The 14,752-nt window shown below is 44.9% G+C and overlaps 1 protein-coding gene across 3 annotated transcripts in view; it reads right to left on the bottom strand.

Annotated features, from left to right (window-relative positions):
• The window catches only part of LOC141272876 (proton channel OTOP3-like), a 53,519-nt gene that overhangs the window by 23,105 nt on the left and 15,662 nt on the right, over positions 1–14,752 (bottom strand). For all 3 annotated transcript variants that reach the window (XM_073684018.1, XM_073684015.1, XM_073684019.1), the window contains one exon: positions 5,590–5,726. In XM_073684018.1, coding sequence (XP_073540119.1) covers positions 5,590–5,726 — 137 coding nt within the window. The remainder of the gene's footprint in view (positions 1–5,589; positions 5,727–14,752) is intronic.

Raw genomic sequence — 14,752 nt, 5'->3', positions numbered from 1 at the left:
CTATGTTCACACGTAGCGTTTTTGATGGGTTTTTCCACTTTTGCATTGCTTTCAACCGTGACAAAAGCATTCACCAGGAAATGTCATTTTAACATTTTACAACCTTATCTGGCCATGTGGTGTGTGAGATATCATCAGACACATTGTGTTTCATTTATGAAAGAGGAACTCTGAAAGTCCAAAAGCCTATTTTTATAGGGCCATCAGGTGACCTTTACTATTCTTAAAGGGCCAGCAGTCGGCCCTCACTATTCTTAGAGAGCCATCAGCCGGCTATGTTGGGTCTCCTATACCGTTATTGCGTATGCAGTGAGTGGCAGGGCTGCCCAAAATTTGGATGTACCCCAATACCCTTATTGGACTTAGAGGAGGGCCTCCTGAAAACAATGTTCCCATTATTAGGAAGTAGATCTCCCATTGTGTTTGCCTATGCAGTGAATGCAAGGGTTGCCAAATATTTGGAGGTATTCCAATGTCCCTTGGAAGAGATGTGGAGGTCAGAGGGCCTCCTTAAAACAATGTTCCCATTATTAGGAAGTGGTCTCCCATTGTGTTTGCGTATGCAGTGAATGCAATGGTTGCCAAAAATTTGGAGGCACTCCTATGCCCCTGGGAAGAGACGTGGAGGTCAGAGGGCCTCCTGAAAACAATGTTCTCATTATTAGGAAGTGGTCTTCCATTGTGTTTGCCTATGCAGTGAATGCAAGGGCTGCCAAAAATTGGAAGGCACTCCAATGCCCCTTGGAATAGACGTGGAGGAGGGCCTCATAAAAAAATGTTCCCATTAGAAAGGAGTAGGTCTCCTATACTTGTAATGCCCATGCACTAAGTGTATGGGCTGACAAACATTTACCCTTGGGGGGTATACATGAACATACTGTCTAAAACATTTTTTTTACGGGCATCATAAACAAATATGTGGGTGTTGCATCACGGACCACGGTCACCCTGGTGATATGGTGGTGGAAGATGAGGAGAAGGAGGAGGACAAGAGCAAATAGACAAAATCAGGAAGAGTATGCCCATGTGTGGGTGTGAAGAGGTGCATGGGAATACACCTCCCAAAAAAGACACTGGATTTGAGTTTATGTTACACTGCTATCATTCGGTGGTGTTGAGAAGTCTGGCCCAATCCAGCACTTGTTGATTTTTATAAGAGTCAGCCTTTCAGCATTTTCAGTTGAAAGGCGGATGAGCTTATCAATTATAATTCCACCAGCGGCACTAAAAACCCACTCTGATAAAACGCTGGGGCAGGGCAGTCCAGGACCTCCAAGGCATAGAGAGCCATTTCATTCCACGTATCCAGCTTGGATACCCAATAATTATAAGGCACACGGAGAACGTTGGTACAGTCGGCAAGGTACTCCCTCAGCATCTTCCCAAACTTTGCACTCCTTGTGAGAGTACCCCGCGCCTCAGGGCTTGTGCGATGGGAGGGGCTGAGAAAATTCTCCCAGAACTTTGACAGTGGTCCCCTGCCTCTGTTGGATTGAAGTTGTGTCTCTCTCACCTGTACTCCTTGGTTGTCCAACGAAGTGTGACCTCTGCCGCCAGCGTTTTCAGATGGGAATTTTTTTAATAGTTCCGCAACAAGGGCCCCATTTTTGTAGACCTGTCCGCCTCAGGAATAAGAGATAGAAAGTTCTCCTTGTAGCGTGGGACTAGAAGTGTCACCAACCAGTAATGACTGTCACCCAAAATTTTGAGAACGCGAGGGTCATGGGAAAGGCAGCGCAACATAAACTCAGCCATGCGTGCCAGACTACTAACAGGCCAAACTTCCGTTTCCTCACCAAGAGGATGACTGACCATGCTCTTCTCCTCCTCAACCTCTCTGTCCTCTGGCCATCCACGCTGAACAGATGGTATGACAGCTGTGCAGGTAGTACTGTCTATAGCGCATGATACTAGCTCCTGTCCTTCCTTCTCCTCCTCCTCTTCCTGATTGTCACCCAATCCACGTTGGGATGAGATGAGGCTGGGCTGTGTGTAATCACCCTGTATGGTTCCTTGCTCCATCTCATCATGCTCCGCCTGCAATGCATCCTCTTTGATTGTGAGCAGAGTGCATTTCAGAAGACAGAGAAGCGGGATGGTGATGCTAATTATGGCTTCATCGCCGCTCACCATCTTGGTGGAGTCCTTAAAGTTTTGGAGGATGGTACATATGTCTGACATCCATATCCACTCCTGAGGTCTTATGTGTGGAGTCTGAACAGAATACTGATGGCCTTTTTGATGCTGGTACTCAACACCTGCCCTCTTCTGCTCAAAATCCTTCCTAACATCTGCATTGTAGAGTTCCAACACGTGGGGACATCACACACCAGTCTGTGAGCTGGAAGCTGCAAACACTGCTGAAACACGGCAAGGGCGGCGGAAGCTGTAGGTGACTTTCTAAAATGGGCACACAGGCGGCGTACTTTAACAAGCAGATCCGGCAGCTCAGGGTAGGATTTGAGAAACCGCTGAATCACGAAGTTAAGCACATGGGCCAAGCATGGTACGTGTGTGAGCTAGCCTCACCTCAGAGCCGCCACCAGGTTCCGGCCATTGTCACACACGACCATGCATGGCTGTAGGTTCAGTGGTGTGAGCCACAGATCTGCCTGCTCTTTCAGGGCTGTCCACAACTCTTCAGCATTATGCGGTTTGTCACCTAAGCATATTAGCTTCAATACAGCCTGTTGCCGCTTGGCCGAGGCAGTGCTGCAGTGCTTCCAGCTTGTGACTGATGAGGTCATTTTGGAGATGGAGGCTGAAAAGGAGGAGGAGGCTGAGGTGCAGCAGTTGTAGACCATGGGGGCAACCCTGATTGACCTAGGGCCCGCAATCCTTGGCGTTGGGAGGATGTGTTCCGTCCCAAGGTCTGACTGGGTCCCGGCTTCCACTTTGTTAACCCAATGTGCCATCAGCAAGATGTACCGTCCCTGCCCACAAGCACTTGTCCACGTGTGCGTGGTTAGGTGGACTTTCCCGGTAACAGCGTCGTTGAGGGCACGGCTAATGTTTTGGGACACGTGCTTGTGCAATGCGGGGACGGCACACCGAGAGAAATAGTGGCGGCTGGGTACAGACGGACGGCCACCGCCATCAGGTTGCGGAATTCTTCCGTCTCCACGAGCCTAAAAGGCAACATTTTGAGCGCAAGCAGTCGTGAAATGTGGGAATTTAGTAGTGTGGCCTGTGGGGCGTTGGCTGCTTTTTTGCGCTTGCGTTCCAAGGACTGGGGTATGGAAACTGAACACTGCGCTTTGACAAGGACGTGGACATGCTTCCTGATGCTGCTACTTGAGAGTGTGCAACGACAGGTGCAGGGCAGGAGGCATCTTCGCATGCACCATGGACAGGGGATTGGCTTGCATGCACAACAGCAGAAGAAGCAATGGTGCCACCTGCAGACACTGTTCCTGGACCCTGGGGTTCGGCCCACAAAGTTGGGTGCTTTGCTGCCATGTGCCTGATCATGCTGGTGGTGGTCGGGCTGCTAGTTTTGCCACCCCTGCTGGTGCTGGCCTGGCAGGTGGTGCAAATGGCCTTTTTGGGGTTATCGGCAGAGTCTTTAAAAAACAACCAGACTCAGGAAGACCTAACAGTTGTACTGGCAACTTCCTTCGTGTTGGTGTTACGGGGAACAGTTGCCTGCCTTTTGTCTGCGGCCACTACACTGCTTCTTCCTGCCTGTTGCGGTGCTCTGTCTCCATCACCCTGTGTGCTGCTGTCCTCGCTCAGCATGTCCTCGTGCCAGGTTGGGTCAGTTACTATATCATCCACCACCTCGTCTTCCACTTCCACACCCTGGTCCTCCTCCTGACTTTCTGACAATTGCGTCTCATCATCGTCCACCTCTTGTGACACTTTCCCACCGTCGCCTTCGTGTGACCGTGGTTGCTCAAATATTTGGGCATCGCTACATGCGATCTCCTCTTGCCCTGCTTCTATAGATAGAAAAGTGAACAGCTCTTCAGAGTGTCCAAGTGTGGGATCAGTTGTCTCTGGGTACTTGGCATGGTGGGAGGAAGGAGGATCAGGGTGAGGAATATGCGGTCCAGACTCACGGCTACTGAGATTTGACCGTGTGGAAGACAAGGTGGTGGTGGCTAAGTGACTGGAACCAACAACCTTTTGATACTGCTCTGGGTTCCATAGTGGGGTGCTGCGGTCCCCTAGGAATTGGGACAGGAAAGTCGGGCGAGAAGATGTGGGTGTTTGTTGTGGCACAATTTCAGCTTGCCCACAGCCTTGGCCTCGGCCTCTGCATGCACCATCACCATCATGTCCAGTTTCCCGCCCCTTGTCTCGCGCCTTGCCCATTTTAAATGGAGGACAATATCATCCACATTCACTACAAATGGCTCAATTTGGAGCGAAGTTATATGTAATCCATGTGATGGAGAAACCACAGTTTTAAATACCTGGCCTGTATGTAACTATTTTGAACAGCAAACCGGTGCCAAAAACTTTGCTGACACACTGAAAAAAAATTAGAATGAGGCCAGAAACGGCAGAATTTTCAGAAAACGTATATGTGATCCGTGTGACGGAGAAACCAGAGTTTGAAATACCTGGCCTGCAGGTAACTAGTTTGAACAGCAAACCGGTGTCAAAACTTCGCTGACACACTGAAAAAAAATTTGGATGGAGGCCAAAAATGGCAGTATTTTCAGCGCAATTATATGTGATCCATGTGACGGACAAACCACAGTTTTAAATAGCTGGATTTTTAGCACTGTAGTATGGAAAGGACGTGGCTGTATTCTGCAGTGCTAACAAGCAAATGGCACAGAAAAATGGTGTTCTCTGGATTGCTTTTTAAGCAAATAATGAGAATTAAGATCCAAAATAAATTATTCCTGACCCCTGAGACCTGGGCCTTTGTCTAGAAATATCTAACAGCAGCAGCAGACAGAACTGGAATGGAGCCTCTTGTGCTATAGGCACTACAGTCTGCTATATACACTGCCTGCCTGCCTACATACACTGCCTGCCTGATATCTCTGTAGATGGATTAGTCCTCAGAAGGACTGTTTGTTGGATGGACATGTGTAATGTACTTGTTTTCTCCCTACACTACCTAATACACAACCAAATCTCTCCCTAGCTCAGCAGCAGCTCTCCCTACACTGCCTGATTGCGGAGTAGACTGACGAGCACAGCGGTGCCAGGTCTGATATAGACCCAATGATGCTGTGCGGCCAGCCAATCACTGTAATGCCACAACCAACATGGCTGCGGCATTACAATGAGTGGCAGGCAATCCCTGCATGTTGATTGGCGCTCTAAAGAGCGCCAAACATGCAGGGAGGGGACCCGAGCACGGGCTCCGAGCATCTCGAGTACTGAGATGCTCGGGTGAGTACCGAGTACTTGCGAGTATGGTCGCTGATAACTAGTGATAATTTATGTAGACCATAAATTTCTAAACATGAAATTAATTCAAGCTCATGTGAAGCAATGAGCAAAGTAAATGGACAAAGTTTTTTTTTTTATCTTTTCTCCAAAACTACAACAGGAGAAATGTAGAAAACAGAACAATAATAAATCTAATGCATGAGCAATACATAGCATAAGCCAATAGTGTTTTACCTGTATGATTATAAAGATGATTTCCATGACGGAAAAGACAATATTCATTGGCTGCCTACATGTAAACAGACTTGAATCATAGCCAATTTTAAAGACAGCTACAAGAAGGCTGCAGAATCCAAACAGTACAAGAGATGCTAAAAGGAAGGGAAAATGGTTTCAATATCAAGAAATGACTTTAAAGGGGTTGTGGAAAATTGGCAAATAAAAAATACTGAAAATAACTTAATGATTAATCTTGTACAATGCAACAAATATCTAGGAATAAATAAACTATTAGAAAATTTGGTCTACACATCTGTCTAACATTTTTATGTTCTAGAAACTTTGGATCATCATGAATTTAGGAAAGCTTTGGTTAATGAGTTCTCCTAGACTGGTTTGTGACTTCTGTTCAGGTTGTTGGAAATCTTTTTTAATGGTTCCCTATTTTATGCTAAGTATAATGATTGTTTAGGTTGTCTCTGTCACAACATTTTCCTTCAGATTCTTCGCTGTGCTATACAGTGCTTTATACAATGCCATACTAATCCAAATGCAAAATAGCTCCAGAATTTCCTCGAGAAATAAGAAAATGGACTTTCTAGCATGACCTCTAAGATGCCTGACTTGTAAATGAGTTTCTGACCCTTCAAAGAGCTTTGAAAACATCACTAGAAATATAATTGTAACCAAAGACTCCATTCTGTGTTATTATCTGCAAAAAGAGATATGCTTTACAACACACACAAAGAGTCATATTTGACATAAAACTTTCCTTTATTCCCCATATACAATCACTCACTCGCTCTTGTCACCTGCACTTTAAAAACAGCTCCAGAATCCGACCTTTTCTCCCCGTCACACTAAGCGAGATCGCTAGTGAGATCGCTACTGAGTCACAAGTTTTGTGACGCAACAGCGACCTCAGCAGCGATCTCGCTACTTTTGACACTTAGCAGCGACCAGGCCCCTGCTGTGAGATCGCTGGTCGTGTCGGAATGGTCTGGACATTTCTTTGATCGTTTCGGCCCCGCTGGGTAGCATGCATCGGTGTGTTTGACACCTTACCAACAACCTTGTTAACGACTCATACACAGAAACACATAGGCGTGCATCGTTATACAGATCGTTACGGGTCGCCGCATCGTTGCTGCGTCGTTGGGAAGATCTGACTGTTTGACATCTCACCAGCGACCACATAGCGACGCAGCAACGATCAGTGACAGGTCGTATCGCTGTCGGGATCGCTGTAGCGTCGCTTAGTGTGACGGGGCCTTTACTGTCGCTCTTATTCACTCTTGTCTGCACTACTGCAACTCTCTTCTAATCGGTCTCCCTCTAAACAAACTCTCTCCTCTCCAATCCATCCTGAATGCGGCCGCCAGGGTTGTATTTCTATCAGGCCGCTTCACCGACGCCTCTACACTGAGCCAGCCATTGCACTGGTTACCGATTTACTACAGAATACAATACAAACTCATCTCTCTCACCCACAAAACTCTCCACAGTTCTGCACCGCCCTATATCTCATCCCTCATTTCTGTCTATCACCCCTCCCGTACCCTCCGTTCTGCAACTGATCTAAGACTAACAACCTCCTTAATCCAAACCTCACACCTCCGTCTCCATGACTTCTCTTGTGCCACGCCAATTTTCTGGAATGCACTGCCCCAACGATCCGACTAATATCTAGCCCCCATGTCTTAAAACACACTTTAAAAACACATCTGTTTAGACAAGCCTATCACCTCAACTCACGAACCTAACTCTCCCCTGTCCCCTCCTAAATGTTCATCTTAATCTGCTCCTGCCTATTCATCCGTCTCCACATCCTCCATGCACCAAATAGCACACGGTAACTGCTCTTAGACAGATACTGGCTGATGACCATGTTTTACCTACTGTGTCCCCCCATTTCCATATAGATTGTAAGCTTGCGAGCAGGGCCCTCACTCCTCCTGTAACTGTTGAAATGTGATACATTGTATTGTTTATATTGTCTGTATATGTCCCCACTGAATTGTAAAGCGCTGCGGAATATGTTGGCCCTATAGAAATAAAAATTATTATTATTATTATTATTAGAGGCGTATCTGGGGGGGGCAGGCCGGGCGCAGTCAGGCCACCTAATGCGGCGGTCCAAAGTGTCTCCCCCGGCGGCTGCATTATGCCGCCCCCCGGACTGGAAGTCGGCATTCAGATCATGTGATCTGCTAACGTCACTCGCCGGAGCCCATAGGTGGTAAGTGCGTGGGGTGGGGGAGATTTACAGTGTGGGACTGCTTACAGAGGGTGAGGGCTATGTACAGAGTATGGGGCTATTTACAGAGGGTAGGAACATTTACAGTGTGTGGGGGTTATTTACAGAGTATGGGGTTATTTACAGAAGGTATAGAGATTTACAATGTGTGGGGGCTATTTACAGAGAGTAGGGGCTAGTTACAGAGGGTGTGGCTATTTACAGTGTGTGGGGGCTATTTACAGTGTGTAGAGGCTATTTACAGTGTTTGGGGGCTATTTACAGAGGGTGGGGAGATCTACAGTGTGTGGGGGCTATTTACAGAGGGTGGGGAGATCTACAGTGTGTGGGGGCTATTTACAGAGGGTGGGAAGATTTACAGTGTGTGGGGGCTATTTACAGAGGGTGGGGAGATTTACAGTGTGTGGGGGCTATTTACAGTGTATGGGGGCTATTTTCAGAGTGTAGGGGCTATTTACAGTGTGTGGGGCTATTTACAGAGGGTGGGGAGATTTACAGTGTGAGGGAGATTTACAGAATATTGGGGCTATTTACAAAGGGTGGGGGCTATTTACAGAGGGTGGGGAAGATTTACAGAATGTGGGGGAGATTTAGAGAATGTGGGGGCTATTTACAGAATGTGGGGGCTATTTACAGTGTGTGGGGGCTATTAACAGAGGGTGGGGAGATTTACAGTGGGTGGGGGCTATTTAAAGTGCATGGGGGCTATTTACAGTGTGTGTGGGAAATTTACTGTAAGGGGGGGTGATTTGAGGACACAAGTTTGGGGAGCAAGGTAGGGACACAATATGGGGAACGGTAGACATTTGAAGGCACAATATGAGGCGCAAGGGATGAGATGGGGGCATGTATGGAGGTATGGGTGCGGACACAGTATGGGGAGCGAGGGTGATGGGTGTGGACACAGTATGGGGAGTTGGGGGGATGTGTGAGGAGGCAGTATGGAAAGTGAGAGGGTAAATGTATAAGGAGGGAGGTGGAAACATGTGAGGAGACTATTGAGGGGAATAGTGCAAGAATACAGTATGTGGGAGAAAACTGTGAGTGGACAGAGAATAGAGACTGAGTATTGTGTGTGTGAGGGAGTAGCATGGGGGAAGAGTGTAAGGGCACAGCCAGGAAGGGATAGTAAGCCAAGGAGAAGGTTTGAGGTGAGGGGGCACAGTATAGAGACTGGGCCCTATAGGGGGGACACAGTTTGAGAGGGCAGTGTGAGGAGGGGGCCTAGTATGGAAAGAGAGGGCTGTGTGGAGAGCGCATACCATAAGAGGGACTGTGTGGGGTCATATTTTTTTAGGGAATATAGTGAGGGACAATTATTTATTTATCGGCTCAGCACAGGTCAGATATTTTTATTCAGGAGCATTATAATGACACTGCTATCTTTAAGGGGATCGTGTTGGGATGTGCTCAAGAAGACCGGTGAAGATGGAAGTCTGCAGAGACGGGCTGTGGATGAGAAAAGTCATCATGGAGTCTGGACAAGATGAAGAAGAAAAGAAAGAGAACGACTCCAGAGACAACGTTATCTATCAGGTACCTGGATGTAAATGTTTTTTTGTGATACTGACTAATTGACTAATTCTCTTGTTTTCATTTATGTTAGGAACATTAAAGGGGTTGTGCAAGTTTGTGATGAGTCTGCAGTCATTGTATGTGACTACAGGCTTCTGAATTCTCACAGTGCACACTGCATGTTGTCAGGATTCTCTTGTGCCAGCGATTTGCATACATGCAGTCATGTGCCGACTAGAAAATGAATTGAGCGAGGCCGGATACGTCTAGTCTGAATGTGGCCAGATGTATACAAATCGCATACTTGTGCAAAGGAGAATCCTAAAAGTGTACAGCGCCGGCACTGTGAGAATTCAGAAGCCTAAAGAGATGACACATAGCCTGACTGTAGACTTTCATCTCAACCCTGGACAAGCCCATTAATTATAAAATGAAGCCATGAAGCCCTGTAACATGCCAATCCTAACAGCGTGTAATATCCTCACTGTCAGGATTCAGCTCTGCTTGCTGGTTCCATCAGTCATCACATGGCCACTTCAGTCATATGTGATTTTCATACTGACGGTCACGTGACAGCGAGCTTCTCTTCCTTCGTCTCTGTTTTTCACTGAACATTGAGAGAATTAGAGAGAGTAGATCGTTGGCACATGACTAAGTTCACAGGAAGTATCAGTCCATTAAAAGGCTTAGTGATTTGAGTAAAAACTGTCATGTTTAAAGTGTTTTTAACATATTGATAATGACTTTAAAAAAACAAACACAAACTAAAAAACAATTTAAAACATGATTCTATGAAAACTTCAATTAAACAATTTTTAATAACATTTCCTATTGAGATATTCCTTTTAAGGGCAAAGCTCCCTCAGAAAGAGTAATTTTGCCTTTCCTTTTTTCGGAATCATTGCGCTAAAAAGTCCACTAGGAAAATTAGTACCTTCCACTATTTCATAGTGTCCTTGTTTGTTCTGCTTTAGGCTATGTGTCCACGATGCAGAATTGAAGCAGAAAATTTCGCAGCGTTTCTGCATGTTCTTGGCAGTAAAAACGCTTGGGGATTTTACACACGTTTTTTAATTGTTTTTGCAGCGTTTTTACATGCAGATTTGACTTGCGTTTTTCAAATGCATTGAGTAGTCAAATCCGCATGCGGAAATGCACAAATAATGGACATGCTGCGGATTTTTCCGCACAGAAAATCCGCTGCGGAAAATTCTGCAGCATGTGCACAGAGCATGCGGATTTTCACTGGGGACCATGGGGCACGTATTACCAAGCGTTTTTAAAGCGTTTCCGCTGCGGAAATTCCGTATCAAAAATGCTTGAAAAATGCATAGTGGGCGCGCAGCCTTATTATTTGGCTTGATGACATAAGGAAATATAATCTATGACCAGTAGTGATGAGCGAGTGTGCTCGTTTAACCCTTTCGCCGAGCACGCTCGGGTGCTTTCCGAGTATCTTCGGCGTGCTCGTATATTAAGTTAGAGTCTGTGCATCTGCATGATTTATGACTGTTAGTCAGCCTCAACACATGCAGAGATTGGCTGTTTGTTAGGGAATCCTCACAAGTGTTGAGGTTAACAGTCTGTACAATACAAAGTTATATTGTGGTACCGTGTTAGCCAGAAAAATCGATGTAAATACTTTTATGCCAAAAATGACAAAAGTATTCTCGGAGTGATTCCTTTATTGGCTAACCGGACAAAAAATATATATGCAAGCTTTCAGACCACAGAGACTCCTTAGACAGGCAAGATTACAAATGATAACACCTGAGTTTATGACTCACTACATGGACACAATTCACACCTCCAGATAATAAAACATTCCCAAGATCGCTCATTTTGCAACAAAAAAAACTAATTTGATCTCCCTAACTTATCAGTAGGAGGCATCACAACTTACACCTCATGAACAAATGTCTTGTTGTAACATCTCTCAAATGTTGTTCCTTTTGTCTTATGAATTCATTTGTAATCTTGCCTGACAAAGGAGCCTCTGTGCTCTGAAAGCTTGCATATATATATATTTTCTCTGGTCAGCCAATAAAGGTATCACTTCGAGAATACTTTTGTCATTTTTGGCATAAAATTATTTACATCGAGGCTAACAGTCATAATTCATGCAGACGCAAGGACCCGAACTTAATATACGAGCACGCCCGAGATACTCGGAAAGCACCCGAGTGTGCTCGGCGGAAGGGTTAAACGAGCACACTCGCTCATCACTACTAATGACCAGTTGATGGCAGCAAGCAGTGGTCTGTGTCCTATATAGTTTGGAGCCAAGGGCACAATTGGTATGAATTTGAACTAGACAGGTTTCTTAGTTGTTTATTTGTGCCCTCAGTCTACTTTTAGGGCAAAATCTGGAAAGTTTTTGGTGAGAATTATGGAGCTTTATATGACCAGAAATTTGCGTACTAAAGGCTCTTTCGTTGTCCTCTTCTCTGCCATGGGTGCTGCTCACTCTAGTTATGAGAACAAAGTCATAACCAGTCATGTTGTGATGGTCACACTGGATTTACACTGGATTCAGCTGTGGTCTAGACCATTGTTTCTAAATCCTTCTACTGAAATACATTACATAAAAGTACCCCAAGGCTTGGCTCATGCCCTGTGTTCCATATTAAAACTGCACCATGAGCACATTGTGAATACCAACTAGAGACACAGCTTGTATCCCTCGGGGGGAGGGGAATATTTTCCTCAGACTGAGAAAATATTGTCTATAAGAGAACAATGGATTGTCTCCATAATTGTGTTGTGAGGAAAGAGATCATCATCACTGTGGCCAAAAGCTATTTAATGTGACTTGATATGGAATATACTGTAAGTACATAGTTAGGAATGTTGCAAAATACATTTACCATAAGCTACTAGGTGCATATCACAGATATACACTACCGTTCAAAAGTTTGGGGTCATTTAGAAATTTCATTATTTTTGAAAGAAAAGCACATTTTTTTTCAATGAAACTAACATTAAATGAATCAACAATACACTCTATACATTGTTAATGTGGTAAATGACTATTCTAACTGCAAATGTCTTGTTTTTATTGCAATATCTACATAGGTGTATAGAGGCCCATTTCCAACAACCACCACTCAAGTGTTTTAATGGTATATTGTGTTTGCTAAATTGTGTAAGAAGGCTAATGGATGTTTAGAAAACCCTAGAAAACCCTTGCACAAGTATGTTAGCCCAGCTGAAAACGGTTTGGCTGATTTGAGAAGCTATAAAATTGACCTTCCTTTGAGCTAGTTGAGAATCTAGAGCATTACATTTGTTTGTTCTATGAAACTCTCAAAATGGCCAAAAAAAGAGAACTTTCATGTGAAACTCGACAGTCTATTCTTGTTCTTAGAAATAAAGGCTATTCCATGCGAGAGATTGCCAAGAAACTGAAGATTTCCTACAACAGTGTGTACTAGTCCCTTCAGAGGAGAGCACAAACAGGCTCTAACCAGAGTAGAAAGAGAAGTGGGAGGCCCCGCTGCACAACTGAGCAACAAGACAAGTACATTAGAGTCTCTAGTTTGATAAATCGACGCCTCACAGCTCCTCAACTGGCATCTTCATTAAATAGTACACGCAAAACGCCAGTGTCAACGTCTACAGTGAAGATGTTAGAACCCTCCTGTTTGTTTTTGTTTCTATCTTGTGTTTTGCGGTCACGTGACCAGCTTCCTATATATTCCAGCTCCGCCCTTCTAACCTTGCTGGACTTCAGTGTTGTTTAGACTGTCTTTCTAGCCAGGTGCTTTTGTGCCTATCTATCTCTAGTTTGCTTGGTCCTCCGGACCTCTAGTACTAGTACTCAGTTTATCTTTTGCTCTGCAACTGCTTCTGTTAGGAGGTGTCCCATTTTTTGTCCCAGTCCTTAGTTCTTTTAGGGATCCCTCCCTTTCTCTATAGGTCTCCGTTCAGACTAGCTGAGGACGAAGGCGGGTCTGTTCACAAGGAACAGGTCGCCCGCTACAACGTAGGGACTCAGCTTAGTCTTATTGTAGGGACAGCTCTCCCCTTCTTTCCCTAGTTTATGTTGCAAATCATAACAGTAAGTCCAGCCCAAACAAAAAACTTTTAGGAAAGAAATCCGGGGATCAGTATGGTTTCGGTTCAAGATTTGGCTCAACGCCTGCAGGGATTGTCTCTGGAGGTGTCCGAGCTTCGGCAACACGTGAGTAGCTGTCCTGGAGCGCATTTTGTGGAACCGAAGGTACAGTAGGACTCACTGATATTTTTGATGGTAAACAACAAGATTTTTTTTCCTTTAAAAATGCTTGTTTATTATATTTTCGTTTGAGACCAAAGTCCTCTGGGAATGAATCACAGCGCATTGGGTTTATCATGTCACTTTTGCGCAAGGAACCACAGGGGTAGGCCTTTTCTCTCCAACCTAATGATCCGTGTTTTAGGTCAGTGGAGGATTTTTTTTCTGCTATGGGGCTATTGTATGACGATCCTGATCGAGTTTCATCTGCTGAGACAGAACTGAGACGTTTGAATCAGGGGTCAGGTGATGTTGAAAATTATTGTACACACTTCAGAAGGTGGTCCTCAGAAGTGAAATGGAATGATTCGGCGTTAAAATGTTTTTTTCTTGCTGGTCTAAGTGAAAGGGTTAAGGATCTGCTGATTGCATTTCCTGCACCTGAAACCTTGCAAGAAGCCATGTCATTAGCTATACATGTGGACAGGAGACTGCGTGCCAGGGTTTATGATGAAAAGATTCCTGCAATGGCAGCTCCTAGTTCCCAGAGGGTCTGCTCGGACGGCGGAGAACCGATGGAGGTTGAGGCGATATCACTCCGCTCTCAGGAAAGAGACCGCAGGTTTTCCAAGGGATTGTGTTTTTATTGTGGTAAATCTGACCATTTGATTAAGAACTGTGAGCTTCGTTTGAGTAAAGAAAAAAAAAAGGTCAGTTACGCCCGTATTGCTTGTTTAAACTCTAAGGGAGTATTTCTTTCAGGGAGTACCTCATTGCAGGAAGATTTGATTGAATTTCAGGTATTTGTGGATTGTGGTTCAACACTTAATAGGATTGATAAGGGGTTTTTGGAAAAACTTAAATTGGAATCCAAACCTTTGTCATCAGCTATTTCTGTGATTGCAATTGATAACACTCCTTTGAAATGTATTACTCACAAGGTTGCTGCATTTCCACTCACTATCAATGGCATTCACCAAGAAAATTTGGATTTGGTGGTATTAAATAATTTATCCTCTCCAGTCGTTTTAGGTTTGCCTTGGTTAAAACGGCACAATCCTTTACTGGACTGGTCTACTAATGAGATTAAGTCTTGGAGTCCTAAGTGCTATGATAAATGTTGTAATGGTCGCATTGCAGCTGTGGAAAAAGGGGAATTACCTGTACCTATTCAGGATTTTTGGAAGGTT

Source organism: Phyllobates terribilis, unplaced genomic scaffold (genome assembly GCF_046119375.1).
Source record: "Phyllobates terribilis strain yellow unplaced genomic scaffold, ASM4611937v1 Scaffold_5__5_contigs__length_657084704, whole genome shotgun sequence".
Taxonomy (NCBI): Eukaryota; Metazoa; Chordata; class Amphibia; order Anura; family Dendrobatidae; genus Phyllobates; species Phyllobates terribilis.
The sequence above is the reverse complement of the archived record's forward strand: the minus strand, read 5'-3'. Positions and strand labels throughout refer to the sequence as shown.